The following is a 23,271-nucleotide window of genomic DNA, read 5'->3' as shown; positions in this document are numbered from 1 at the left end:
TCTAGCTCCTAGCATAGGTCATCCACTAGAGTGACCAAGGCAGTTTCAGTTCTAGATCCAGGATGGAAGCCAGATTAAAAAGGATCTAGATAATCCATTTCATCTAAAACCTTCAGCAGCTGGGACACCACCACCACACACTTGCCCCAAAAGGGAATGTTAGAGACAAGTCTATAGTTATCTAGGTTGGAGGGATCAAGGGAGGGCTTTTAAAATAATGTTCTTACCATCGCTGCCTTGAGGCATGATGGCATCTTGCCCTCCCTTAATGAAGCATTGATAAGCACCTCAAACCATCTGCCTGTATCCTCTCTGGCAGGAGGGTACAGGCATGTATTAGCCATGAAGGGCAAGGGTCCAGATCACATGATGTCGCCTGCACACTGCCCAGGATTGTGTCCACATCCTCAGGCTGTACTAACTGAAAATAATCCAGCACAATAGGACCAGATGGTACCTGAGGCATGTCTGCCAGAACTACCAAAACTCTGGAGTCCAAATCAGCATGGATGTGAACAACTTTATCTGCAAAGTAAATCACAGCAGGCTGTAGATGGTTCCTCTCCCTTAACTGGGGGGATGTGTGAAGCAATGCCTTTGCTACATGGAACAGCTCCGTTGGTCTGCACTAAGTAAATGCAGTGGAGGCAGAGAAAAAATGTTTCTTCACAGCCCCTACCACTACGGAATATTCCCTAAAATGGGCTGTAGCCTGTCTTTGGTCATATGTGTCATGACTCTTCCTCCAGCACCATTCTAGCTGTCATCCAAGTTGTTTCATTGTCCTAAGCTCCAAGGAAAACTAAGGAGCAGAATAGGCTCCACCAAGCCAGAGAGGACATTTAGGAGTGATCATGTAAATAGCCTGTGCTGTCTCCACATTCCAGAGATTTACCAGGGCCTCAACAGAGTTGCCAGCTCTGGACACTGGAAACTCCCCTATTTGGAAACCGAGTGGATCCATAACCCTCCAGGGGCGGACCATTTTAATTGGTTCACCACCCCTGCAGAGGGTAGATGAAGTAGTCAAACTAAACCCCACAAGATGATGATCTGTCCGCCTTTCATTAAAACAATCCCAAGGCGGTTCACAGTAAAAGCTAAAATATAAAAACATGAATCTAACTAAAGATTTAAAATACAAGCATAAAATAACCATACAAAATACAATATACAAAGAAGCCTGGGTAAAAAGCTAAGATTTAACATTCTTTCTAAAAACTGTGATGGCTACTGAGGAGCAAATAGCCACCAGGAGAGCATTCCAGAGTCTGGGGGCAGCAGCAGAGAAGGCCCTGTCCTGCACCTCCAGATCATTTCTTAAATTCTCATATCTCCAGATCATTTATTCCCTGGTCGGCAAAAATCAGATACAGAGTATGTCCTGCCATGTGGGTAGGGCCAGATGCCAGCTGAGATAGGCCCATGGTTGCCATGAAATCCTAAGCCTCTCCTACAAGGGGGGCCTCAGCATGGACATTGAAGTCCCCAAGACTATAAGCTTGGGGGAACCCAAAGCCACCCCTTCCAGCTCAGGTAGGGAGACTAAAGTGCAGCGGGGTAGTCGGTACACCAACAGAATCCCCAGCCCATCTTGGAGTCGAACCCTCAAGTACTGTCGTGGCTCAGACTTCAGAATCAGAAGAATCAGAGCAGGAGGACTCGCCTGCTAGTGAGCCACAGCAACAAGAATTGGCAGAGAAACCAGACTTTGGAGCTGAAGATTCTCAACAGCTGCCAGACTTGATTTCTGATGAGGAAGAGCCTGGGATTTCCCCTGTATTGAGATGACGTATCAAGAGACAGGCTCAGTGGGACTCACACAGGTGCAGGAGATCACAAGTAAGAAAGCCAAAATGCTGGCTCAGGGAAGCCTGATTGGTTGTTGGTTCTGTGAAACCATATATATTCAACAGTCTCCCATGGCTGAGTTGCTGTTTGCAACTTCGCTGGCAGCTTATAGTGTGCTCTTGCATATTGTATCTTTTCCGTGTTCCAGTTTGTCTTGTCTGTACTTCCCTGCATTGTTCCCTTTATTCCTTGTTCTGTGTCCTTCGCTTGTTTCATTCCTTGTTTTGTCTTTTCTTTCCACTTATTACTCAGTTATTGTTAGAGGGGGATACCTAGTTTCAGTTCAGAGGACTTTATTCATTTACTGTTTTCTTTGCGAGCCTTTTATTTTCCTTCATCCAGTTTCGTTGCTGCTTTCTGTTTACTTTCATGGGTTTGTAAATCCTGTAGGGTTAGCTGGGCTATCAGTTCACGACAAGTACAAACACTCGAAATTTTGAGATTGCCTAACCAGGCACCTGGAAAGGGAAAGGTCTCATGATAGATGACTGCAACGCCCCCTCCCCAACCCTCAAGGTGGGGCTGATGCAGGATCACGGAACCTGGAGGACAAAGCTGAGAAAGACCAAGTCCACCCAGCTCATCCAACCATGTCTCCATCACACATACCAGGTCAGCATGCTCATCCTTAATCAAATTGTGGATGAGAGATGTTTGCCATTTACTGACCTAGCATTCAACAGCAGCACCCTCATCCTAGAGGGAGTGTTCCCAGAGTTCCCTGGGGCCACAGGGTTAGGAGAAGAGCTGGAAAAAGGAACAGGCCTCAGTTGCCTGGACTGTTTTCCCCTGTAACGGCCTGCTCAACTCCCACTGCCATATCTGCCTCAGCCTGCTAACCGTGAAATCCACCCCCAGATCTTCCGAACTCTTTTGCTCTCTCAGACACATCTCCCCAGTCCAACCACCCCCAGCTCCACTGTTTCAATAAAAACAGGTCCCTAGCTTTCCAATCATGCAGCTTTATCTATCAATCTGGAAGGATATCATCGTCCTTGATGAAAAACATGCAATATCCCTTGAATCTTCTGGGACCCCCAATATGCTGCCCCCAAGGCTGAGAGCCACAAGGATGAGAGCCCTTGTGCTATTGCCAAGAGGCTCATGCCCCTGGTGCAGCTGGGTTCTTTATAGTCAGGAGGATCACCTGGAGGGATGGAGCAGAGGAAGACAAACAGTAAGGCCTTGCCCAAGATGACCTTCCTCCCTTCCCCTATAGTCTACATTCTTGCAACAAGGCTACTAGTCTAAGCATTTGGAGGGGAGCTATTTTGGTAATTTTCTCACAACCTATGTGATAGTAGTCAAAGGGTTAACTACAATTAGAGAGCTGAGTGTACTCTTATGGAATGTGATGTGAGAACTCCTGGTTTAGCACCAATCATAGTCCTGCCAGCATGGTTCACTAAGATTAAATTATCATCTGCAGCTACTATCAGATTGTAGCTGCTGATTGTAGTTTAACCCTAGTTAAATGTGTGTGTCGGGCGGGGGGGGGGGGGCGGTCTGCATTTGGCACTAAAGTGCAGTTTATCATGTTCCACAGGAGTACACCTGACTCCCCAATCATAGTTAATCCTTTACCTATGATTGTGTGGACAATGAAAACATGGCTTTTGATGGGGAAAATGGTGGAGGGAGGAACACAAGTTACTCCTCATCCCCAAGCACTGTTGCTCTGATCAAATGGAGAGTCTTCCACTTATATTCTAAAGTAAAAATAAAGATGATGAGAGATGAGATCATGCATCTCCCACATCTCCTGTAGTCTGACCCTTAGCTACTATAAAATTGTGTAAGACAGTCCCGTGCTTCGCAGCATGGAGTATGTTTTAATCCCACATCCATTTGTGCACTCCCTGGGCCTATCGGATACTGCCCTGGCACTCTCTGCACGACTGATTAGATGGGCCACTAGGCCTTGTATTCATATTTTGCACTGATAACCTTCTAACCCATTGGTGATCAAATAACATGCTCATAGCAACGACAGCAACTGCTGACACAGTCAAGTAATATAAGGAAAGGAAAATATTTCATGTATTTTTAGCTTCTTTAAATGCAATTTGGCAGCTGAAAAATCAGGAAGGAGGCCAACACCGTGTGACTGGTTAGCTCCCTGCAGACTACTACCAACTGTTGTTTTGGCTGCTCATTCAGGAGAGCATCAGTTAAAATTTGTCCCCAATTCAGAACTCATTTACCAAAGTCATAAACGTAACTCACTTTACACCTACAGAATTTATAGCCTTCTCTTTGTGTGTGGCTCTCCTTGAGACTCTGGAAAATTGCTGGGTTCAGGAAATGTAAAAGATCTAAGTTTTGGACTGTCTGAAGGAGACAGGCTCTTATGCAGTTTTTCTAGATATACAAAACTTGAAATTCAGCAGAACCAGTAGCTGAGAGCCAACCAGGTCCCATCTATACTAATCCTTGGAGCACTATTCCATAGCATAACTTCCAGAACACTGCAAAACAAAACACCTGCATCAGAACCAGACTGAAATTAAAGTTTCTCCCCTGGTCTCCTGGTCATATGTGAAAGATCTTACTTTTCAAGGGGACTTTTTCTCTTGCTACCACACAATGCATTGCTTTTTGCGTTGTCAGACAGAGAGGTCATTCATGCAATCAAAAACTGTGTTCTACCCGGGTTTGGGAACTCTGTGTGCCTCCAGTCTCCGGTTGTGTGAAAGCAAGGTCAGAGAAAAACCTGGGTAACTTTTTGTCCTACCTTGTGTCCACACAATCACTTCTACCCAGCTTTTCCTCCTACCTTGCTTCCACACAACCAAAAATTGGGAGCACTCACAGCTCCCAAACCTGGGTAGAACACAATTTTTGATTGTGTGAATGACCTCAGACAGTTTCAGGGCCAAGCTCTGGACTCATTTTACAGAGACTAATATAAAACAAGTGTTAATTAATATTGCCAAATAACCTGCTCATTATTCCTGTCACTTTTCTTCATAAGAATTAAGGTAAAAAGTCAAAAAGGATTTTGTTGTCCAAACACAAGCAGGCCGTTTTGTTGCCCCAAACCTTAGTAGCAGAATATTAAAACTGAATTAGCTGAATATGGATTAGTCCGATGGGGCAAATAATAATATCCTCAGAGGGATTATATCAGTTGGAGAAATGATGTGAGGAAAAGAATCCTCCTCACTGCCTTCTCATCTTGTTGTAGTCCTGATAAATCAGGGGTCCTTGGGGCTGCTGTTAAAATTTTGAAAAACTTCAGAAGAGCTTGTTCACAAATCTCTTGCATCCCATCTCGTTTGGTCACAATACGCCTTTATGAAAAGTTTTAAGGATAATTGGCTATTAGGTTTCCCTCCTTCCAACAGCTGCTATTAACATTTTTTTAAAAAACACAGGGGATCCTGTTCACAAATCCCCCATTTGCTTGGCCCTGCCAGGGCTTGCAAACACTACCTTTTTGGGCTGAATTGACCAAGAGTTAAAGTGAGTGACGGAGAGATGCCTAAGTCTGTGGTGGCCATGCTGCTACACAGTGCCTAAGTCAATAGGGAGTGTTCCTAAGCTGGCCATCGAATGCAGTGGAAGGCATTCTTGATCACTCCGATGAGGGTTACACTCCTCTCTCTGTAATGTGGAGATTTAAAAGATGTTTCTTAATGAAAGATGGGTGTGGTGGTTTGCTGTTTGAATGAATTAGGCACAGTGAGGACCAGAGTGGAGACTGGGGCATTGGTGTTCTCAGATAAGACCAGGGGGATTGAAATTGATTGTATTGATAGAGTCAGGGTTATCTTACATGTTGGGACTTAGGTCTCTGTGAAGACAGACCAACAATGACTTCCTAGAACCTAGACTGGGAAGTCTAATTCATCCACTCTTAGTTGTCTGATGTCCTGTTCTGTGAATTAGAATTACTCTGCCTTCATTCATTCATTCATTCATTCATTCATTCGATTTCTAGACCACCCTTCCAAAAATGGCTCAGGGTGGTTTACATGGATAAATAACAAACAAATAAGATGGAACCCTGTCCCCGAAGGGCTCACAATCTAAAAAGAAACGTAAGATAGACTCCAGCAACAGTCACTGGAGGTTCTGTGCTGGAAGTGGACAGGGCCAGTTACTCTCCCCTTTCTAAATAAAGAGAATCGCCACGTTAAAAGGTGCCTCTTTGCCAAGTTAGCAGGGGTAACACAAGAGGTGACTTGTTTTCAATAGTTTCTGCAGATATGTTTCTCTTTATCCACATAAAGTATATCCATACCAAGTATTCTGGCCCCAAGCCATTTGGAACTTTAAAGGTCAAAGAACTTTCAATTGTGCCTGGAAGCATACTGGCAGCCAGTGAAGTTGTAAAAATAGCACATGGTGCCAATAGCCGATCCATGTTCAGGCTTCCTCATTCTGGAGCAGCTGAATATTTTTCAAAAGCCACCCCATGTAGAGTGTTTTACAGTAATCCAAATGTGGTTATCACCAAAGTATGTGTCACCATCAGACCTATCTAGAAATAGGCATAGTTGGCACACCAACCAAAGTTGGGCAAAGGTACTTCTTACCATAGCTGAAACCTGAGCATCCAGGCACAGAAACATCCAGGCTCAAGATCCAGGCCAGAAGCACTTCCAAAACATGAGCCTGATCCTTCAAGGGGAGTGCTATCCCATTAAATATCAGTTGAAACTCTATCCCCCAATCTGTAGATTTTACTGATAAGGAGAACCATCCTGTCTGGATTAAGCTTCAGTTTGCTTGCCTTCATCCAGTCCATTACTGCCCCCAGACCACAGTTTAGGATATCAAGTGCTCCCTGGTATACGTTGAAAAGAAGAGATAGAGCCAAGTGCCATCCATGTACTAGAAGCCAGCGTGGTGTAGTGGTTAGAGTGCTGGACTAGGACTGGGGACACCCAAGTTCAAATCCCCATTCAGCCATAAAACTAGCTGGGTGACTCTGGGCCAGTCACTTCTCTCTCAGCCTAACCTACTTCACAGGGTTGTTGTGAAAGAGAAACTCAAGTATGTAGTACATCGCTCTGGGCTCCTTGGAGGAAGAGCGGGATATACAATGATAAATAATAATAATGATGATGATACCCTGCTCTGAAGCCCTGGATTCTTTCCCCTAGTGATTTCATGTTGTGTCAGAAAGCTTGGGAGATAAGACTGAAGCTGTTAATTCCATCTTTCTGTGGGAAGAAAGGTTTGACTGTGGGAAGAAAATAGACCAGCTTCTCCTGCTGCAAAATGGAGAGGGAATACAGACAACTATTGACCAAGTAGTAACTTTCCATAATGTGCATGTAAATATTTGAAAAACTGTTCATCTGTGTCATCAGTCTCGGCAGCAAGGGGAATCTTTGCACACTTGTGCACCTCATCTGAAATTTGAGGAAAAGAGCTAGAGAGTGGTACTGTGCTCTTTGTCACTTGACAGGATGATACAGATGCCTGGTTTACAGATGACTGTTACATGTTACCACCGAAAATTACACTTGGAAGTTTTCTTGATGATGATATATAGCAGCTTCATTATAGTGGAGGTGTGTTCAGATGGTGAATGGTCCTCCTGACATTTTTTTGGTGATGACTGGTCCTTCAGGGCATGAAATAACAGTCTTTTAAAAATTGTACTTTTAAAGAGTACTGAAAATGGGAGTGTGCAATATTGCAGGAGTTAGGATCAGCCATATGGGAAACTAAGCATGAGTTAGAGTTGTGGCTACCTGTGCCTTTGAGAATGCCTTTCTTCACCTGGGAGCACCTTTGCAGTCTTCATTCCTGTGGCATGCAGTGGGAGAAGAAACCCACAGAAGTAATCTGGCGATCATCTGCCCAAATGGGAAGCATAGTCAACCCCCACAAAGGACTCCTCTCAAAATGTGCTGTGTATTCACTACTGCGTGATCCTAGCAGAAGCTACAGTGCTTGGCAGAACTCCGACATGTGGGCAAATACGCCAGGACACTACAAATTAAAAACAAAAAATATTATTTTTCTGAAGTCCAGGAATCATGCATGTGCACAGTGGGTGTGGGTGTGGGAATGACTTGGTGATGTGTAGGCAGAGGGAGGTGAAATGTGTGGCGGATTGCAGAGAGGATGGATAGTGGTGAGCAGGGGGAGAATAAGGTAGGGCAAAGGTGGGGAGCAGGGGAGTGGGCCCAGAGACAAGATTTTAAAATGCCCCCCCTCACTGAAGCTCAGCTCATGCAGTAAAGAAATCTTAAATGAGGCTGATGCAAGTCATGTAATGGTTCTAGAGAAAGACATGCTGTTCTGGTAGTTCCAGGTCTTAACACTCACATCAGTTTCGGAGGATGAATACAACTGAAGGAAGCCCGGGTGGTGGCGGGTGCACGGCTGGGGAAGTCGGTCATGCGACTTGCCTCTGGAGGGCCCCCCAAGTCAGTGGGCCCCCAGACAGTTGTTACACCCCTGGTGGGGAGATTAAACCCACACTTTTTCATTACAAAAGCCAGAACAAAGAGGGGGAAGTGGATAGAGAGGCAACCTGTGTGGACAGCCCATAGTGACTGGCTAGCATTGATCAAACTTCCTCATGCAGTTAACTTCCCTATCTGGAAAACCCTTTGGTTAAAAAAAAATTGTATTCACCAGTAAATGTGTATACAGTGGTGTTGTTATTGCCTAATGTTTGTGCGACTTCATATAGATGATTCATTGCTGTGGTTTTCAAACTGCCTTTGGAGACCTCTCCCGATATCAAGTTATTCGCATAGTTCCAACATTTCAAATATACTCTTGTGCATGTGCAAGACTGATATTCTCACACCAAGGATTATTTTCTAAGCCCAGACTGACTCTCGCCCCCAATGATTACATATTGCTAAAAGCATTTTTCTGCTCAGTAAATACAGTATTCATTGGTTTATTCTGAATCAGTCTGCCATGCATTGTCTTCTGAAGCAAGGTACATCAGTAAACCAACCGCAGCAGTTTCCTTTATGAAAACAAAAACTTAATAAAACGTTTAATCTCGCAGTGGATGTACAGAATAGCTGCAATTCAAACTCATTCAGCAATATTTATGCTTGGATTGCAGTGGGGGTGGAAGGAAAACCGTATACACTGGCATGTTGTCTATTCATCCCCTGCTAACTGAGCAAAGAGGTGCCTTTTAAAAGTGGTGATTCTCTCTATTTAGGGGGAGAGCAACTGGCCCTATCCACCCCCATCCCCAGCATGGCATTCCTCCAGTGGCTGTTGCTGGTGTCTAACTTATGTTTCTTTTTTAGATTGCGAGCCCAGTAGCCATCTTATTTATCTATTTACTTACATCTATCTATCTATCTATCTATCTATCTATCTATCTATCTATCTATCTATCTATCTATCCATCCATCCATCCATCCATCCATCCATCCATCCATCCATCCATCCATCCATCCTGCTTTGGGAACTTTGACTGAAAAGCGGTATATCAGTATCCGTCATATTCGTAGGCACACACACTTTGATGCATGAGCACTAGAGTCATGATGCACGTATGCTCGCACTCAGAGAAATGACATTTCTAAAGACTGGGCAGAGGGGGCTGAAATCTGAAGAGCTCTACTGCGCCAGTTGGCACTCCATCTCCCCTAACATATTTCCCCAAAGTGAAATAGGGGCAAAATATGGACAGCGACTTATCAAGGACAAGTACCAGAAAATCAGAACTATGCCTAATGAAGAGGAGAGCATATGCATTTGTCATTGGTGATCTGCCTCAGGACTCCAGAGCACTGCAAAGCTACTGGAGCATGACTCAGAGCAGCACACACTCAATTTTTGCGGGGTCCTTGCCAAGCTTTTTGGGCCTCACCACTGCCCATGTGAACTCTGGTCTAGAATACACATGCAATGCTCTCTAGGGTCATATACAGCAAGGGAAGCGTGGTACTGTTGGGCAAGGGCTCTGTGATCATTGTGGATCTTTTCATTGAGAAACTCGGAATAAGCTGCCAGGCTAGCCCAGGGTTCCCAGAACACAGATTGAAAATGACTTCCCTGTTAGTACAACACATTCTGTATGGCATCATCCCCATTGATTGGTTTCTGTGGGATTACTCCCCAGTAACGTTATTGAGCACACATGTAGCGTTTTTGCCAGATGGGGACAATGTGCTCTGCTTCCCAACAAGGCCATTGTCTTTCTGATCAGGCACAAGTTGGGAACATGAGGCCTTCAGTGAAATCTTGTCTGTTTCACAAGAAGCAGCACCAAATTGGCTTATACTAATAACCGGCCTCCACCCAGCCTTTTTTTAAAAATAGGAGCCAAAATTATACAGATGCTTCAGAACATAAGGGCTCTGGAGAAGCGAAAACTCTTCAAGTATGATGTCATCATGACTGAGATTGGCTTCTTATTGGGACAAAACAGGTTTGGGATTAATTAAATGCACATGGCAATGAGATGTTATGGGGTTGGGCTGGGGGGAGCCAAAAATCTATTAAAACACTTTAAATGGATCCCCGCCCTCTTCAGTCCAGTTGAACCTGATCCAGATTCTCATTATTAAAAATATTTGGCTTTGCTTCTTGACTTTAATGAAGAACATTTAGAAGAAGAAGGAAAAAAGCAAACGTTCCCGTAACTCTGCACTATGTCGTTTTCCAAGAGTGCAGGAGCTGTTGCTGGCTCCTATATGCAATTCCTTCCCCCACATAACACATAGAGGAGATGCAGCTGCAGCAGGTTTGCCAGGCTGCACAGTTCCCTCAAACATGTTGTGCTGCTGCTTCTAGCAACTGCCTGACAATGCTTGTTCTTGTCTTGGGTGGTACATTTACAAATGTATCTATATTTTTCATAACAAAGTACCGAGAAGTGATCAGAATTCATATCCTTGAGTAGCTGGACTACTGCACTATCTTCTCAACTTGTGCACCGCTTTTTCTCCCAGCCAATTGCAGGGGAGTAACAGCGGGAGAGAGGGCATACCCTGAACTCTTGCCTGTGGGCTTCCAGCGGCATCTGGTGGGCCACTGTGCGAAACAAGATGCTGGACTAGATGGGCCTCCTTGGGCCTGATCCAGCAGGGCTGTTCTTATGTTTTTATGTTCTTATGTTCTCAGCTGCGCAAGTGCGCAGCCCTTAGAGACATATTTTCATGTGGCATAGAGAGATCTTCCTGGGGAAGGTGGGGCTGTCCAAAATGGCCTCTTCCCTGCTGCACCGGGGCAATTAGTTGGGGAGTTTGGTTAGGCTGTTTCTCATACTGCATCGGTGCATCCTTGTTCTGTATGTCAGCCAATATATTTATCATATAAGAGGCCCACCTTCCTCCAAGGAGCTCAGAGTAGTATATGTGGCATTTCTGCCATGTTTTATCTTCACAACAGCCCTGTAAAGTTGATCAGGCTGAGATATTAATTGACTGGCCCAGTGAGCGTCACTCCTAAACAAGAATTTGAACTCAGGCCTCTCCAGTCAAGTCCAGTGAACTACTCATGTTGACTCTCCAACATGCACTGCAGCTTCTGTTGTCAAACTCCCTGCAATACAAGCCCTCCATCCACACATACCACCTCCTGTCATAATGAGAGGCACTTTGCAGGTGTTTCCTAATTGCCACAAAACACAAATGAAGTTCTAGCAGTTTATATGTATAATAGCTCTTATTTGTGACCTTCTCCAATTAACTGGTGGAAAATTCCATTGATGATGTATACAGAAAAGATGGGAGGGAATTCCAGTAGCTCCCAAATCCAATACTCCACATTCTGGGGATAATTGCTACCGGAATGTCTGCCTGGAGGGAAGTGAGAAGCACAAGCCACTGTTTTTGTGAATGTTGCGGACTCCTTTTCCATGGAAGGGTCATATGGTACTGCACCTGCTGGGTTGGATCATCAGGGTAAAGCAGAAGAAACAGGCATCAGAGTGTGGTTGTTCTTTAGATTTCCACTGCTGGGCAGAGGGTGCAGGAGGACAGAACAACCATGCTTCCCAAAGACAGCATTGCACTAGCCGTTCCTCTATTAAAAGTTTTCTTAAGTGCTTGTGGGGAGCGATATCTGAAGGACCACCTCATTGCACATGCTCCTACATCCCTGAGGCGCTGCTCTTTGTTCCCTTGCCTTTGGAAATGAAGTGGATGAGCACAAAAGACAGCCAAGACTTTTCAGTTGTGGTGCGACCGTTGTGCTGTTCTGAGGGAGGCCGACCTGGCCCAGCCACAGCTTGCTCACTAACAAGCAATGAAAACCTGACTTAAAAAAAAACAAAACACACACACACACACACACACTCACAACGCTTTTGGGTACTAAGGCTCTTTAAATGCTGTTGGATATTTTTTGTTAGAACATAAGAACAGCCCTGCTGGATCAAGCCCAAGGCTCATCTAGTCCAGCATCCTGTTTCACACAGTGGCCCACCAGACACCACTGAAAGCCTATAGCAGGAGCTGAGGGCATGCCCTCTCTCCTGCTGTTACTCCCCCGCAACTGGTACTCAGAGACATCCTGCCTTTGAGGCTGGAGGTGGCCTAGAGTCCTCCGACTAGTAGCCAATGATAGACCTCTCCTCCATGAAGTTATCCAAACCCCTCTTAAAGCCATCTAGGTTGTTGGCTGTCACCACATCTTGTGGCAGAGAATTCCACAAATTGATTATGTGTTGTGTGAAAAAATACTTCCGTTTGTTGGTCCTAGATTTCCCGGCAATCAGTTTCATGGGATGACCCCTGGTTCTAGTGTTATGGGAGAGGGAGAAGAATTTGTCTCTATCCACTTTCCCCACACCATGCATGATTTTATAGAGCTCTATCATGTCGCCCCAGAGTTGTCTTTTTTCTAAACTAAATAGCCCCAGGTGTTGTAGCCTTGCGTCATAAGAAAGGTGCTCTAGGCTCCTGTTCATCTTGGTTGCCCTCTTCTGCACCTTCCCCAGTTCTACAATGTCCTTTTTTAGATGTGATGACCAGAATTGTACACAGTACTCCAGGTGGGGGGCCTCACCATAGTTTTGTGTAAGGTTTTATACAAATAGTTTTGTTTTTTAGTATGATGCTGTTGTCTTTAAGTGTTTCATGTTTCAAAAGGTACCAATTGCTTTATAATGCCGTTTTAGTGCCTGGCATGTCTTGTGTCGGTGCAAGGCTGTTGTTCTAGCTAGTTGTGCTCAGTCTGGAGCCGGCATTCCAGACTATGTTGCACAGGGGTGTAATGGATGGGAGACGCGCAGGGACGGCATGCCGGTACTTCTCGGCTTCTCTGACTGTTGGGGTGAGTACAGCCATGGTCGGGGGGTGGGGCTGTCATGGAGAGTGCCTGCAGTTCTGAATTCGCAACTAAATCACTGGTGTTGCATTAGCACAAAGATGTCTGCAGTTGTGCAACAAGGTGCACAACCTGTGGCACACCTCGTGCCTGATGCTGGGAACTTCTGTGCAAGAGCACAATTCCTGTGACTTCATACAATGACACCCTCCTTTTTCAATAGTGTGCCTTCTTTCATTGTGCAAGTGCTTCATTATTCTGGACATAGGCCAGTGTGGTGCCACTACCTTGGGAGTCCCCTTGGACTGAATGTTGAGGATATTAAAGTGAGGATATTAAAATACAGCAGACAGATGAATAAAAGTTGGTAGAAGGTGCTCCATGCCTAAAAGAATCTAAGGTGGTCCAAAGTAAGATCACACCCCAGTGGAGAAGTGCTCATTCCGTGGCCTCCAGAGCTTCTCTTGGATCTCAAGTTAGGGGCAGACACTGCGATCGTTCTCATGACGAGGCCTACCTTGGGTAAGGCTGGTTGTGAGAACCTCTGAGATTGCTCCCGATCTCAGCACTCCTCCACCAGATAGCCTGGATTTTAAACCTGGGCTAAAAGTGAGGAAGGAGGATATACACACAACTCCTACCTCATTGCCTGGTCATGTGGGTGTGTGGGCTGCCAGCAGGCATTCTCATCATAGAGGCCTGGGGAAGGAACATCCTGGCAGCTGGGAATATCCCAGTGCAGTGCACTGCTTGTGTGGTACATTGAGGGATATCTGGCGACTGGGTTGCGCTCTCCCCATCTCTCACCGCCCTGCCATTTGTGTGGGTGTGTGGTGTGGTGGAGCCCAGTAGAGGCTCCAATCATCAGCGGGGGGTGGGATCCTGCCTTCCCTCCAGCCCTCCTCAACCCCAGTGGCAATGGTCATGAGAACAACCTCACTAAGTTTTAAGAGAACGGAAAGAGGTGCAATAGAGATATGGTTTCCCACAGTGTACACATGCATGTATTTTTCTCCAGCTACTTTCTCTGTCAAATAAGCTTTGTAGGTTTTTGAAGCACTATGAAAAACCAACTGCTTCACCCCACCAAAATTCTCTCTATTCAAAATTGAACAGAGAGAATTGTGGGGTGACTGTGTGTTCCATGGACAATGAAGCCTCTTTCATGCCATGTTCAACTTCTCTGCAAAAAGTACTGTCTGCCTTTAGCCAACAATCACCTTCTTCATTGATTACTCCACTGCTAGGTGTGATTGACTGTTCCCAGAACAGCTTCATGTGGGCCCCTCCTTTGGTGTTCTTGGACAGACATGTCAGTGCCCATTCCAAGCCTAACTCATTCCTTCAGCCCAGTTGAACAGTGGGGGTTGATAAGAAACAAGCCTTGGAAGCCCTTGGATAACCAAAGCTCTTAGATGCAAGCATGTATGATATAAAGTTTGCACACAAGAGAAAGTATTGAGGGAGAAAACACCCCCATGCAGTAATCTGTTTCCCATCCATGTCTTTGATCTGCCAGAATCATCTGAAAAAATATTTTGATCACGCAACACTAAGCAACCAATTTTTCCTCTGCCTCAGTGTTTTCCACTGCCATTATATTAAAGATCCCATTATATTAAAGGGAGAAGAGCTGGTCTTGTGGTAGCAAGCATGACCTGTCCCCATAGCTAAGCAGGGTCTGCCCTGGTTGCATCTGAATGGGAGACTTGATGAGTGAGTAGTGCAAGATCTTCCCCTCAGGGGATGAAGCTGCTCTGGAAAGAGCAGAAGGTTTCAAGTTCCCTCCCTGGCTACTCCAAGATAGGACAAGATTTTTTGAAGAGAGGAGAGCTGGTCTTGTGGTAGCAAGCATGACTTGTCCCCATAGCTAAGCAGAGTCTGCCCTGGTTGCATCTGAATGGGAGACTTGATGTGTGAGCACTGCAAGATATTCCCCACAGGGGATGAAGCCGCTCTGGGAAGAGCAGAAAGTTTCAAGTTACCTCTCTGGCTTCTCCAAGATAGGGCTGAGAAAGATTCCTGCCTGCAACCTTGGAGAAGCCACTGCCAGTCTGTGAAGACAATACTGAGCTAGATAGACCTATGGTCTGACTCAGTATATGGCAGTTTCCTATGTTTCCTATGTTTTCCTATCCGATCATGACCAACATGCTAAAGGGTTAGCTTGCTACTAATGCAACTTCATCCCAGAAAGCCCCCTGCCTGCCAACAGCCCCCCTAGTTGGTTATCTGGTGAAAGATTCCTCCATCATTAAATGACTGCCACAATCCAGCTGAGGAAATGATGTGCATGTAGTAATTCTGTAGCTACATGCTTAGCTCCTGTATTGTGTTGTATCATTGTGAATGGGAGGCACTTTACATTCTTAGGGCTGGTCTGGAAGGCATGTGGTCTAACTGGCCCTCTGCATGTGATAAGGACCCATATGTACCATGAACATGCATGTCCTTCCCCTCTACTGTTGTGTTCAAGCACTATTTCTTATTCGTGTGGGGTTGTGATTCATCCGAACTGCCCCCTACACATGCAATAGTTGTATGTATGGGGCTGTTCAATATTTTCATAAATGACTTGGAGCAGGGGTTCCCAATCTGTGGTACTCCAGATGTTGCTGAACTACAACTCCCATCATCCCCAGGCACAATCAGTTGTAGCTGGGGCTGATGGGAGTTGTAGTTCAGCAACATCTAGAGTACCACAAGTTGGGAACACCTGACTTGGAGGATGAATAGGTGGGGGGATAGCTAACACCTTAGAAAACAGAATCAAGATTCAATCTGATCTGCTTGAATATTGGGCCCACACCCCCAAGATTCCATGGAGTTCCAAAAAAACCCAGCGTTTGTTCCATGGAGACAAATGTAAAGTCTTGTATTTGAGTAAGAAAAATCAAATGCACAAGTACAAGATTGGGGGTGGGTGGGTCCTGCTTTGGCAGTAGTACATGTGAAGAGGCCTTGGCATCTTAGTTTAGTCAAAGTTGAATATGAAGTTGAATAAGTTGAATATGAGCCAGCAGACTGATGTAGCTGCTAAACAAGCTAATACAATCCTAGGCTGCATTAATAGAGAAAGTCTAGATCACACTCTGTGAGCACTCACACCCATTCCTCCATCTAATGCAATGGGGTGCCTTTCCATAATTGTGCGGAGAGAGGTAGTTCAGATTACCTACCTTCCACATAAAGGAAAAGATGTCCCACGTGCCAGGCGGGAGGACATGTATGCTTATAGAAGGTGCATGTCCTTACTGTGTGTTCCTAGGCCTATGGAATTGAACTGGCCCTGTAACAATCCATTTCAGTTTACAATTCATGGCAAAACAAACCCTCTATCCATTTCCACTTCTGAATGTTTAAAACCAAATACCATAATAAATCATGAGTAGTCTGTAAATTCAGTTTGAAAAAATATGTTTAGTTCTTAGTGTATCAGCTCTTTTATTTGCTTCTCTTCACTTAACCAAATAATGAATTTTAAGGGATTTGATAAACTTGCCCCATTGTTTCCACAAAGATGTCTGCATTTCCACTCGATGGTCTTGGATATCCATGCTCCATCTTGGATTTTTTTCGCTATTAGGAATGACAGGCATCAGCCAGATTTGCATCCAAATCTAAATGCTACCCACTGATTTCAATGGGAGATTCAGCCTTAGTCTTAAACTTGCTTATTCAAGAGTTTGTGTGTCTAGCCTCCAGTAATCCCTTCACTCAAAGAATAGTAAATTAGATAGATTCAGACAGAAAGTGGGTTTGGGGTGATCATCTGCCTCTGAAGAACAATAATATTCAAGTCGATAAAGTTTCTGTTTAAAAAATAGGAAAGCGAATAAAAACTATTAGGGAAGTGATCCAAATTAATTGGGCAAGTATTGTTTATTAAATATTATGCATTTGGGGATCTTTTAAAAACAGATCTGTTTTTTTGTTTTCCAGGGGGCAGCACAGGAACTTCTCCAACAACTTCCAGCACTGGGACCCCCTCACCCTCTGCGTCTTCTCACCTACTATCTCCATCATGTTCACCTCCAGCCTTTCACTTGGCCCCCAACACTTTCAATGTCGGTTGCCGGGAGAGCCAGCTCTGTAACCTTAACATCTCTGATTATCCTCCATGCGCAAGAAGCAACATGGCTGCCCTGCAGAGCTATCCAGGGCTCAGCGACAGTGGATACAACCGACTCCAGAGTGGTACTGCTTCTGCTGCTCAGCCCTCTGAAAACTTCATGCCTCAGCGGACTCCATCCTTGATCTCAGGAATGCCTGCTCCTTCTTCACTGCCTAGCAATGGCAAGATGGAGGCCTACGGTGGCCAGCTGGGGTCATTCCCAACCTCTCAGTTCCAATATGTCATGCAAGCTGGCAACCCTGCCTCCACCTCTTCTTCTTCACATATGTTTAGCAGCGGCCACATGCAACAGGGCTCCTACAATGCCTTTTCCCTTCACAACCCTTACAACTTGTATGGATACAATTTCCCAGCTTCGCCAAGGCTGGCAGGAAGCCCTGAGAAATTGGCCACCACCCAAAGCACTTTACTCTGCTCTTCACCTTCCAATGGAGCTTTTGGAGAGAGGCAGTATCTTTCAACAGGGATGGATCATGGGATGCATGTGATCAGTCCTCCCAGCAACAGCCAGCCATCGGCCAATGCCTGTGATAATAGACAGTATGGGGCTGTGCCAGGGTCCTCTTCCCAAATGTCTGTGCACATGGTTTAATTTGGGGCTTGCAGTCAACATCCTGGAGTCAACAGTGACTGACAGTCTCAGTGCTTCTATTGGCATCTCATCCCTGTTGCTTTTCAACTTAAAATAGGACATTTATTTGAACAATAAATGGAAACACAAGCCATCTATAGCTATAATCCAAAGAACGTGACAGAGAGCTGCAGATGTGGCAGCTGTTGCCACTCACTGGAATCCAAAGCCTTGAGGAACTGAGTGGCTTCTGCTCTCAATTGATTTTTTTTAAAAATGGAGACAATGGCATTGTTTGCAGTAAACGTGGGGGCAAGGAAACCCCAAAACAGTATATGCAATAACTTTCAGAGCTTGGTGTGAACTGTTCACAGTAGAGGAAGTCCACTGTATGAGCTGTTTCTTTCATGGTTCCCAGATGCCAACAGCCCCTGAAGACCTCATCTTGTAAAGCTGCACTGCCTGTTAAGAGGCCATTGTTGTTAACAGCTTCCTCTTTCCCCATCTTGCTATCTACCATTATTAATTCCTATCCTGTGGTCTTCTCTCTCACACCCACTATAGCAACCTAACATTGTATGTTAATAAAAATTTCTGTTCCTTGAGGGATTTTTGCTCTGCACCCCCTTTGAGTCTTGTTGTAATGCTCTTCCCAGAGAGTAGTACAAAAACACCTCTGATTGAGTGGGAGCGGGGCAGCAGGGATGAACTAATCCTGAACATGAAAAGGGTATCTTTAACATTGCAGGTGAAAATGCTCCTTCAACATGCTTGGCAGGGGAGCAATAGCAAGAGAGAGGGCATGCCCTTCCATTTTGCCTATGGGCAACTGGTGGGCTGCTGTGTGAAACAGGATGCTGGACTACATAGGCCGTGGGCCTGATCCAGCTGGGCTGTTCTTATGTTCTTATGAGAGGCAGGATATCTGCCACACAGGATTCTATTCTGAAAATGCTGCATAAGGGGAAAGGGTGTTTTATTGCATAATCGGTGCCTTTAAGATATTGATAGCCTAAGTAACATTAGCAAAGAAACGGCAAGCCATATTCAGATCATATACAGCCCACACAAGTCAACGTATAGCATGGAATGGAAGTCTCTGGACTGAGCTGATGTCGGATTCTGCCAGACATGCTCTGTGAGAGTACAAAGCCTTACACATAACTGAGTTAAAATGCTAGCCTTTAAAATCAGCAGCAAGCATTCTTTACTCTCCAGCCTGCTGATCTGGCCTTATCGTGCATTTTAAAAGTGCCCCTTCCTTCTGATTTTATTTTTCCTTCAACTCTTTCAAAAGTAAGCAAAAACAAATGAAGCTTAATAAAAGCTAAGCAGTTAAAAGCTGTGTGAAAATGCAAATACCAAGTAACAGAATACAGAAACTACAGTATAGAGATTTGTTTTGAGGTGTTGTAGATAAATGTATTTATGTCTCTAGTGTGTGGGCGGGAGGGGAATTCAATATTATGAATATTAAAGAAGGCAATAAATGGGTTTGTAAGATATATATTAAGAAAGAAAAATGTATAAAGATTTGCCCTATGCAGGGAACTTTGTTTCTAGGTGCCAAGCACAGAACTAATGCAAAATAAACATTTGTTCCTTTTGTGTTTTGTCTATCTGGAAATAATATAGGCATTGGGTTTCAGAAGGCTGGGATGATTTTATTTACTAAGGATGGAGACAGACATAATAGGGTCCTTCACCCATGAAGTGAGCCCAGCTTCACAGTTTTCATGACAGATGTCCACACCAGCAAATCAAATGCTATCTTGATCTCTACCTATTATTATTTGTAGAATGCAACATCCTTTTCACATGTACTTCCAGCTGCATGGGAGCCACTAGTTGATATCAGATGGCTGAAGGTTGTGTCTGAATTATGAAACAACAAGATGGGCTGATAACAACAGAGCGGACACCCACCCCAATCCTGTTGGGGTCCTGATTGCAGAGAGAGAACCTGGATCCCAAAAGGCTAATAGTGTTAAGAGGATACCACAGTGGCTTTACATAGAATAGTTTGGTATGATTCACAAGGGTGGGGGTGGGGCAAAAATATTGGTCCACGGGTTGGCCAATTTCTGGTGAACCTCTTACTGTTAGGATTCTTGCAACAAATGCTAGACTAGCCAAACCTTAGTCACTTTGTATGATTTTCAGCAAGAGTGCAGGAGGACTCAGGATCACTCAGTACAGATTAGTTTATGCTTTTATTGTTAAAATATTGTGAGTGTGCACATGCTTACCCTATACATGTAAAGGTCAAATGACATATTCCATTGTTATGTAAAACACAAAGTTTGTCCCTTTTTTGGCACAAGAAGGATAAATAAGAAAAATAGCAACTGTGTGGGATGCAATCAGGATCAGGATTGTGGCATTTGTCAGGATTTCAGTGCAGGAGGGAAAGAGTTAAAGTTGAGGAGTGTGATTAAAATCCTCACACATGCTCTAATGGTAAAGGAGTCAGCCCAAGAGGTTTTCAGGAGACATTAGGCTGAGTTCAAAAAACAAATAAAGGTTTATTAAGGAACTAAAACATTACTTACTGAGAGAGAGAGCAATTGAACCACATGCACAAACAGGCACTAGCCTTCAACAACAACAACAACAACAACAACAACTGAGCAGTTCTAACTGACTCTAACTGACCAAGACATCTGACCAAGACTATTAACATCTCATCATGCCTTAAGTGGCCTGAAAATGTCACTGTGGTGCTAGGAGAGATGGTTTAGAATAACACTCCTTCTCATTGCTCCAGCACCAATCAACAACTCCCATCATCTCTCACGATGCAAGAAAATGATCTCTTGGCAATGGCTTTGTGTTTACATCTGCTTACATCTCAGTTGGACAATATTTCAACCCCACGAGACCCTTTTCTTGTTTGTCATGTACATAATGGTATTTTGTATCAAAGCAAAGTCTTGCTTTGTTCTGGGCTTTGTCTTCTCCACTTGTGAAAGCAAAATACAGCTTTGATTGTCCTCAAACAATTCAGTTGGTTTGTGTTCATCAGCTCCAAAGTCTTGCAATAATTTGTTTACCCAAGTCTGAATGTCTGACACACATTTTACTTCCATAGAGGAAAGAGCAACAGTGTTTTGCTTTCAACTGCACCAGCTAATTGTTCCACATCCATGAAAGAGCAGGTATCCACTTGTGGATTTATGATCTGTCTTCTGTGCAGTCTGCATCCACATAACCCACTAGTATAGGATTACTTCTTGCTGGCAATTTAAGTTTTAGTTTAGCTGTACCTTTAAGGTACCTACCCAGTGTTTTAATTGCAATCCAGTCATTTTTGGTGGGTGCACTCACTTTCCTGCTTAAAAGTCCCACAGCTCCAGCAGTGTCTGGTCTTGTTACTGTGGCAATATATAGAAGTTCCCAATTGCTTTCCTGCATTGCCCATTGTTGGGAAGAAGCTCGCTGTTTGCATCTTGTTTCAAGAAGTTAGCTTCCATTGGAGTGCTGACTTCCTTGGCATCTGTAAGACTCAGACATTCTAAAAGGTCTTTTATCTTTTGTTTTTTATTAAGAAGATAGCCTCCATCTTGTTCTCTTTCTATTTGTATTCCAAGATACTAGGACATGTTCCCCAACTGCTTTACTTCTATTTCTTTGTTCAAATGGCTTCATTGTTGCCAGAACCTAAGGGGTATACTTGTGGGTCAAATGGGCCATAAGCCAGAATTTGGCTTTTTAAAAGCCAAATCTGGCCACCTAGTTCATTACTCTCTTCTCTGTTTTGACAACAAACAATCAAATCATCAACGTACATTAGTATGGAAGTCCATCTATTGTTTCTAAACCTTAAATATAAACAAGAGTCAGCTTTTCCTTGGATAAACCCTTAACTAGCAACTGATTCAGCTTTGTATTCCATAGTCTTGCTGCTTGCTTTAGACCATAAATGCTCTTTTGGAGCTTACACACAAGACCCTTCTTACCAGTTTCATTGAACCCTGGAGGTTGCTCCATATAAATATCCTCCTTAATATCACCAAGTAAAAATGCATTTGACATCTAAATGGTCTACGTACATTGTTGTCGCTGCTGCAATACAGAGGAGCATTCTTATAGAAGAGTGTTATACTACTAGGGCAAACGTTTCATCATAATTCTCAACATATTTCTGAGAATATCCTTTAGCTACAAGCCTTGCTTTATAGCACTGGACATCTCCTTCTGCATCATGCTTTACAATGAAAATCCATTTGCACTCCATTTGCAGTCTTTCTTCTCATAGGCAGCTCTTTAAGTATCTAAGTATTATTCTTATGTAGAGACTGGGTCTCTTCTTCTCCATTTGCAAGCTTGATCAGCTGGCATTTTATTAATATCCTTCCATGTACTAGGCTCTTGCACATTTTCTTCTCTAGTGGAAGAATGAATGAATGAATGAACAATCAAAAGATAAACAATCAAAGGATAAAATAAAATTAAAATTAAAGTAAATAAAATCAGAACATATACACACAGAGGTCTCAATTACAATTAATCAACTGCTCCCATCTCAGTTTACATGCTGTGGCACAGAATCTTGCTACCCCAACTGTAATTGCTATATACTGAACTGCCAGAAGTAAGTAAGTGTAATACTCTTCCATTTGGCCTGACATATTTTTTAAAAGTGGTTCAAACCAGGCAATGTGAATGTCCCTATAATATAAACAGTATAAAAGAACATGTGAGATGGACTTTATATTGCCTGAACCACATGGACATAACTGGTTCCTGAGCAGTATTCTCTTAAATCTGCCATCTAAAATGGCAGAAGGAAGGGCATTAAACTGCACCAGTGAGAAAGCTCTCCTCTGATTTAGAATAGTCAGATGTGTGGGAAATTTTTAGTATTGCAGATGTACTCCTCTGCACCTGCAGCATGTTGGGATTGTGCACCCCACGTACCATATGCATAAAAAACTATACCTAGCCTGCTCAACCCTACTCCCATTAATTTCCCATTTGTGTTCTTTCGGGCTTTTGACAAATACCATAACCTTAGTCTTTGGGGTGATTATGACTAGGGACTCAACTTTGCAAAACTGTGTAAGTCTTTGTAGTGCTCTCCCTATACTGACTAATGTCCTCGACAGTAAAGCTGCATTCTCAGCATAACGTAGGATCAAGATGGGTCTGCCTGCTAGTTTAGGTAGATGAAGATTGGGGTTATCCAGAAGGGAATTAAAAAAATTAATAGAGAAATTAAACAGAAAAGGAGCAGGGATACGTCTTTGCTTAACCCCCTTCCATGTGGCTATAGGTTCAGACAGATGACCTTTGTTATTGCACTTTACACTCAGTGTGGTGTTTTCATATAGCATACGGATGAGCAGGAGTCATTGTGAGTCTATGGCGGTGTTAGCCAGTTTGCTCCAGAGTCACACTCTAGGGATGGAGTCAAAAGTGGTTTAAAAGTCAATAAATGCCACATATAGAGAGGAGGAGGGTTTATCAGCATACTTTTCAGTTAAATGCTGTAAAACCA

General features: G+C 44.0%; 1 protein-coding gene across 1 annotated transcript in view; it reads left to right on the top strand.

The window, feature by feature from the left end:
- Positions 1-19,377, top strand: part of TBX15 (T-box transcription factor 15) — a 143,439-nt gene extending 124,062 nt beyond the window's left edge. Inside the window, exon 8 of the mRNA XM_053303610.1 lies at positions 17,008-19,377. Within this exon, the coding sequence (XP_053159585.1) occupies positions 17,008-17,792 (785 nt within the window). The 3' untranslated portion in view covers positions 17,793-19,377. The remainder of the gene's footprint in view (positions 1-17,007) is intronic.
- The last annotated feature ends 3,894 nt before the right edge of the window (positions 19,378-23,271 follow it).

This window comes from Hemicordylus capensis, chromosome 2, assembly GCF_027244095.1.
Source record: "Hemicordylus capensis ecotype Gifberg chromosome 2, rHemCap1.1.pri, whole genome shotgun sequence".
NCBI lineage: Eukaryota > Metazoa > Chordata > Lepidosauria > Squamata > Cordylidae > Hemicordylus > Hemicordylus capensis.
The sequence above is the reverse complement of the archived record's forward strand: the minus strand, read 5'-3'. Positions and strand labels throughout refer to the sequence as shown.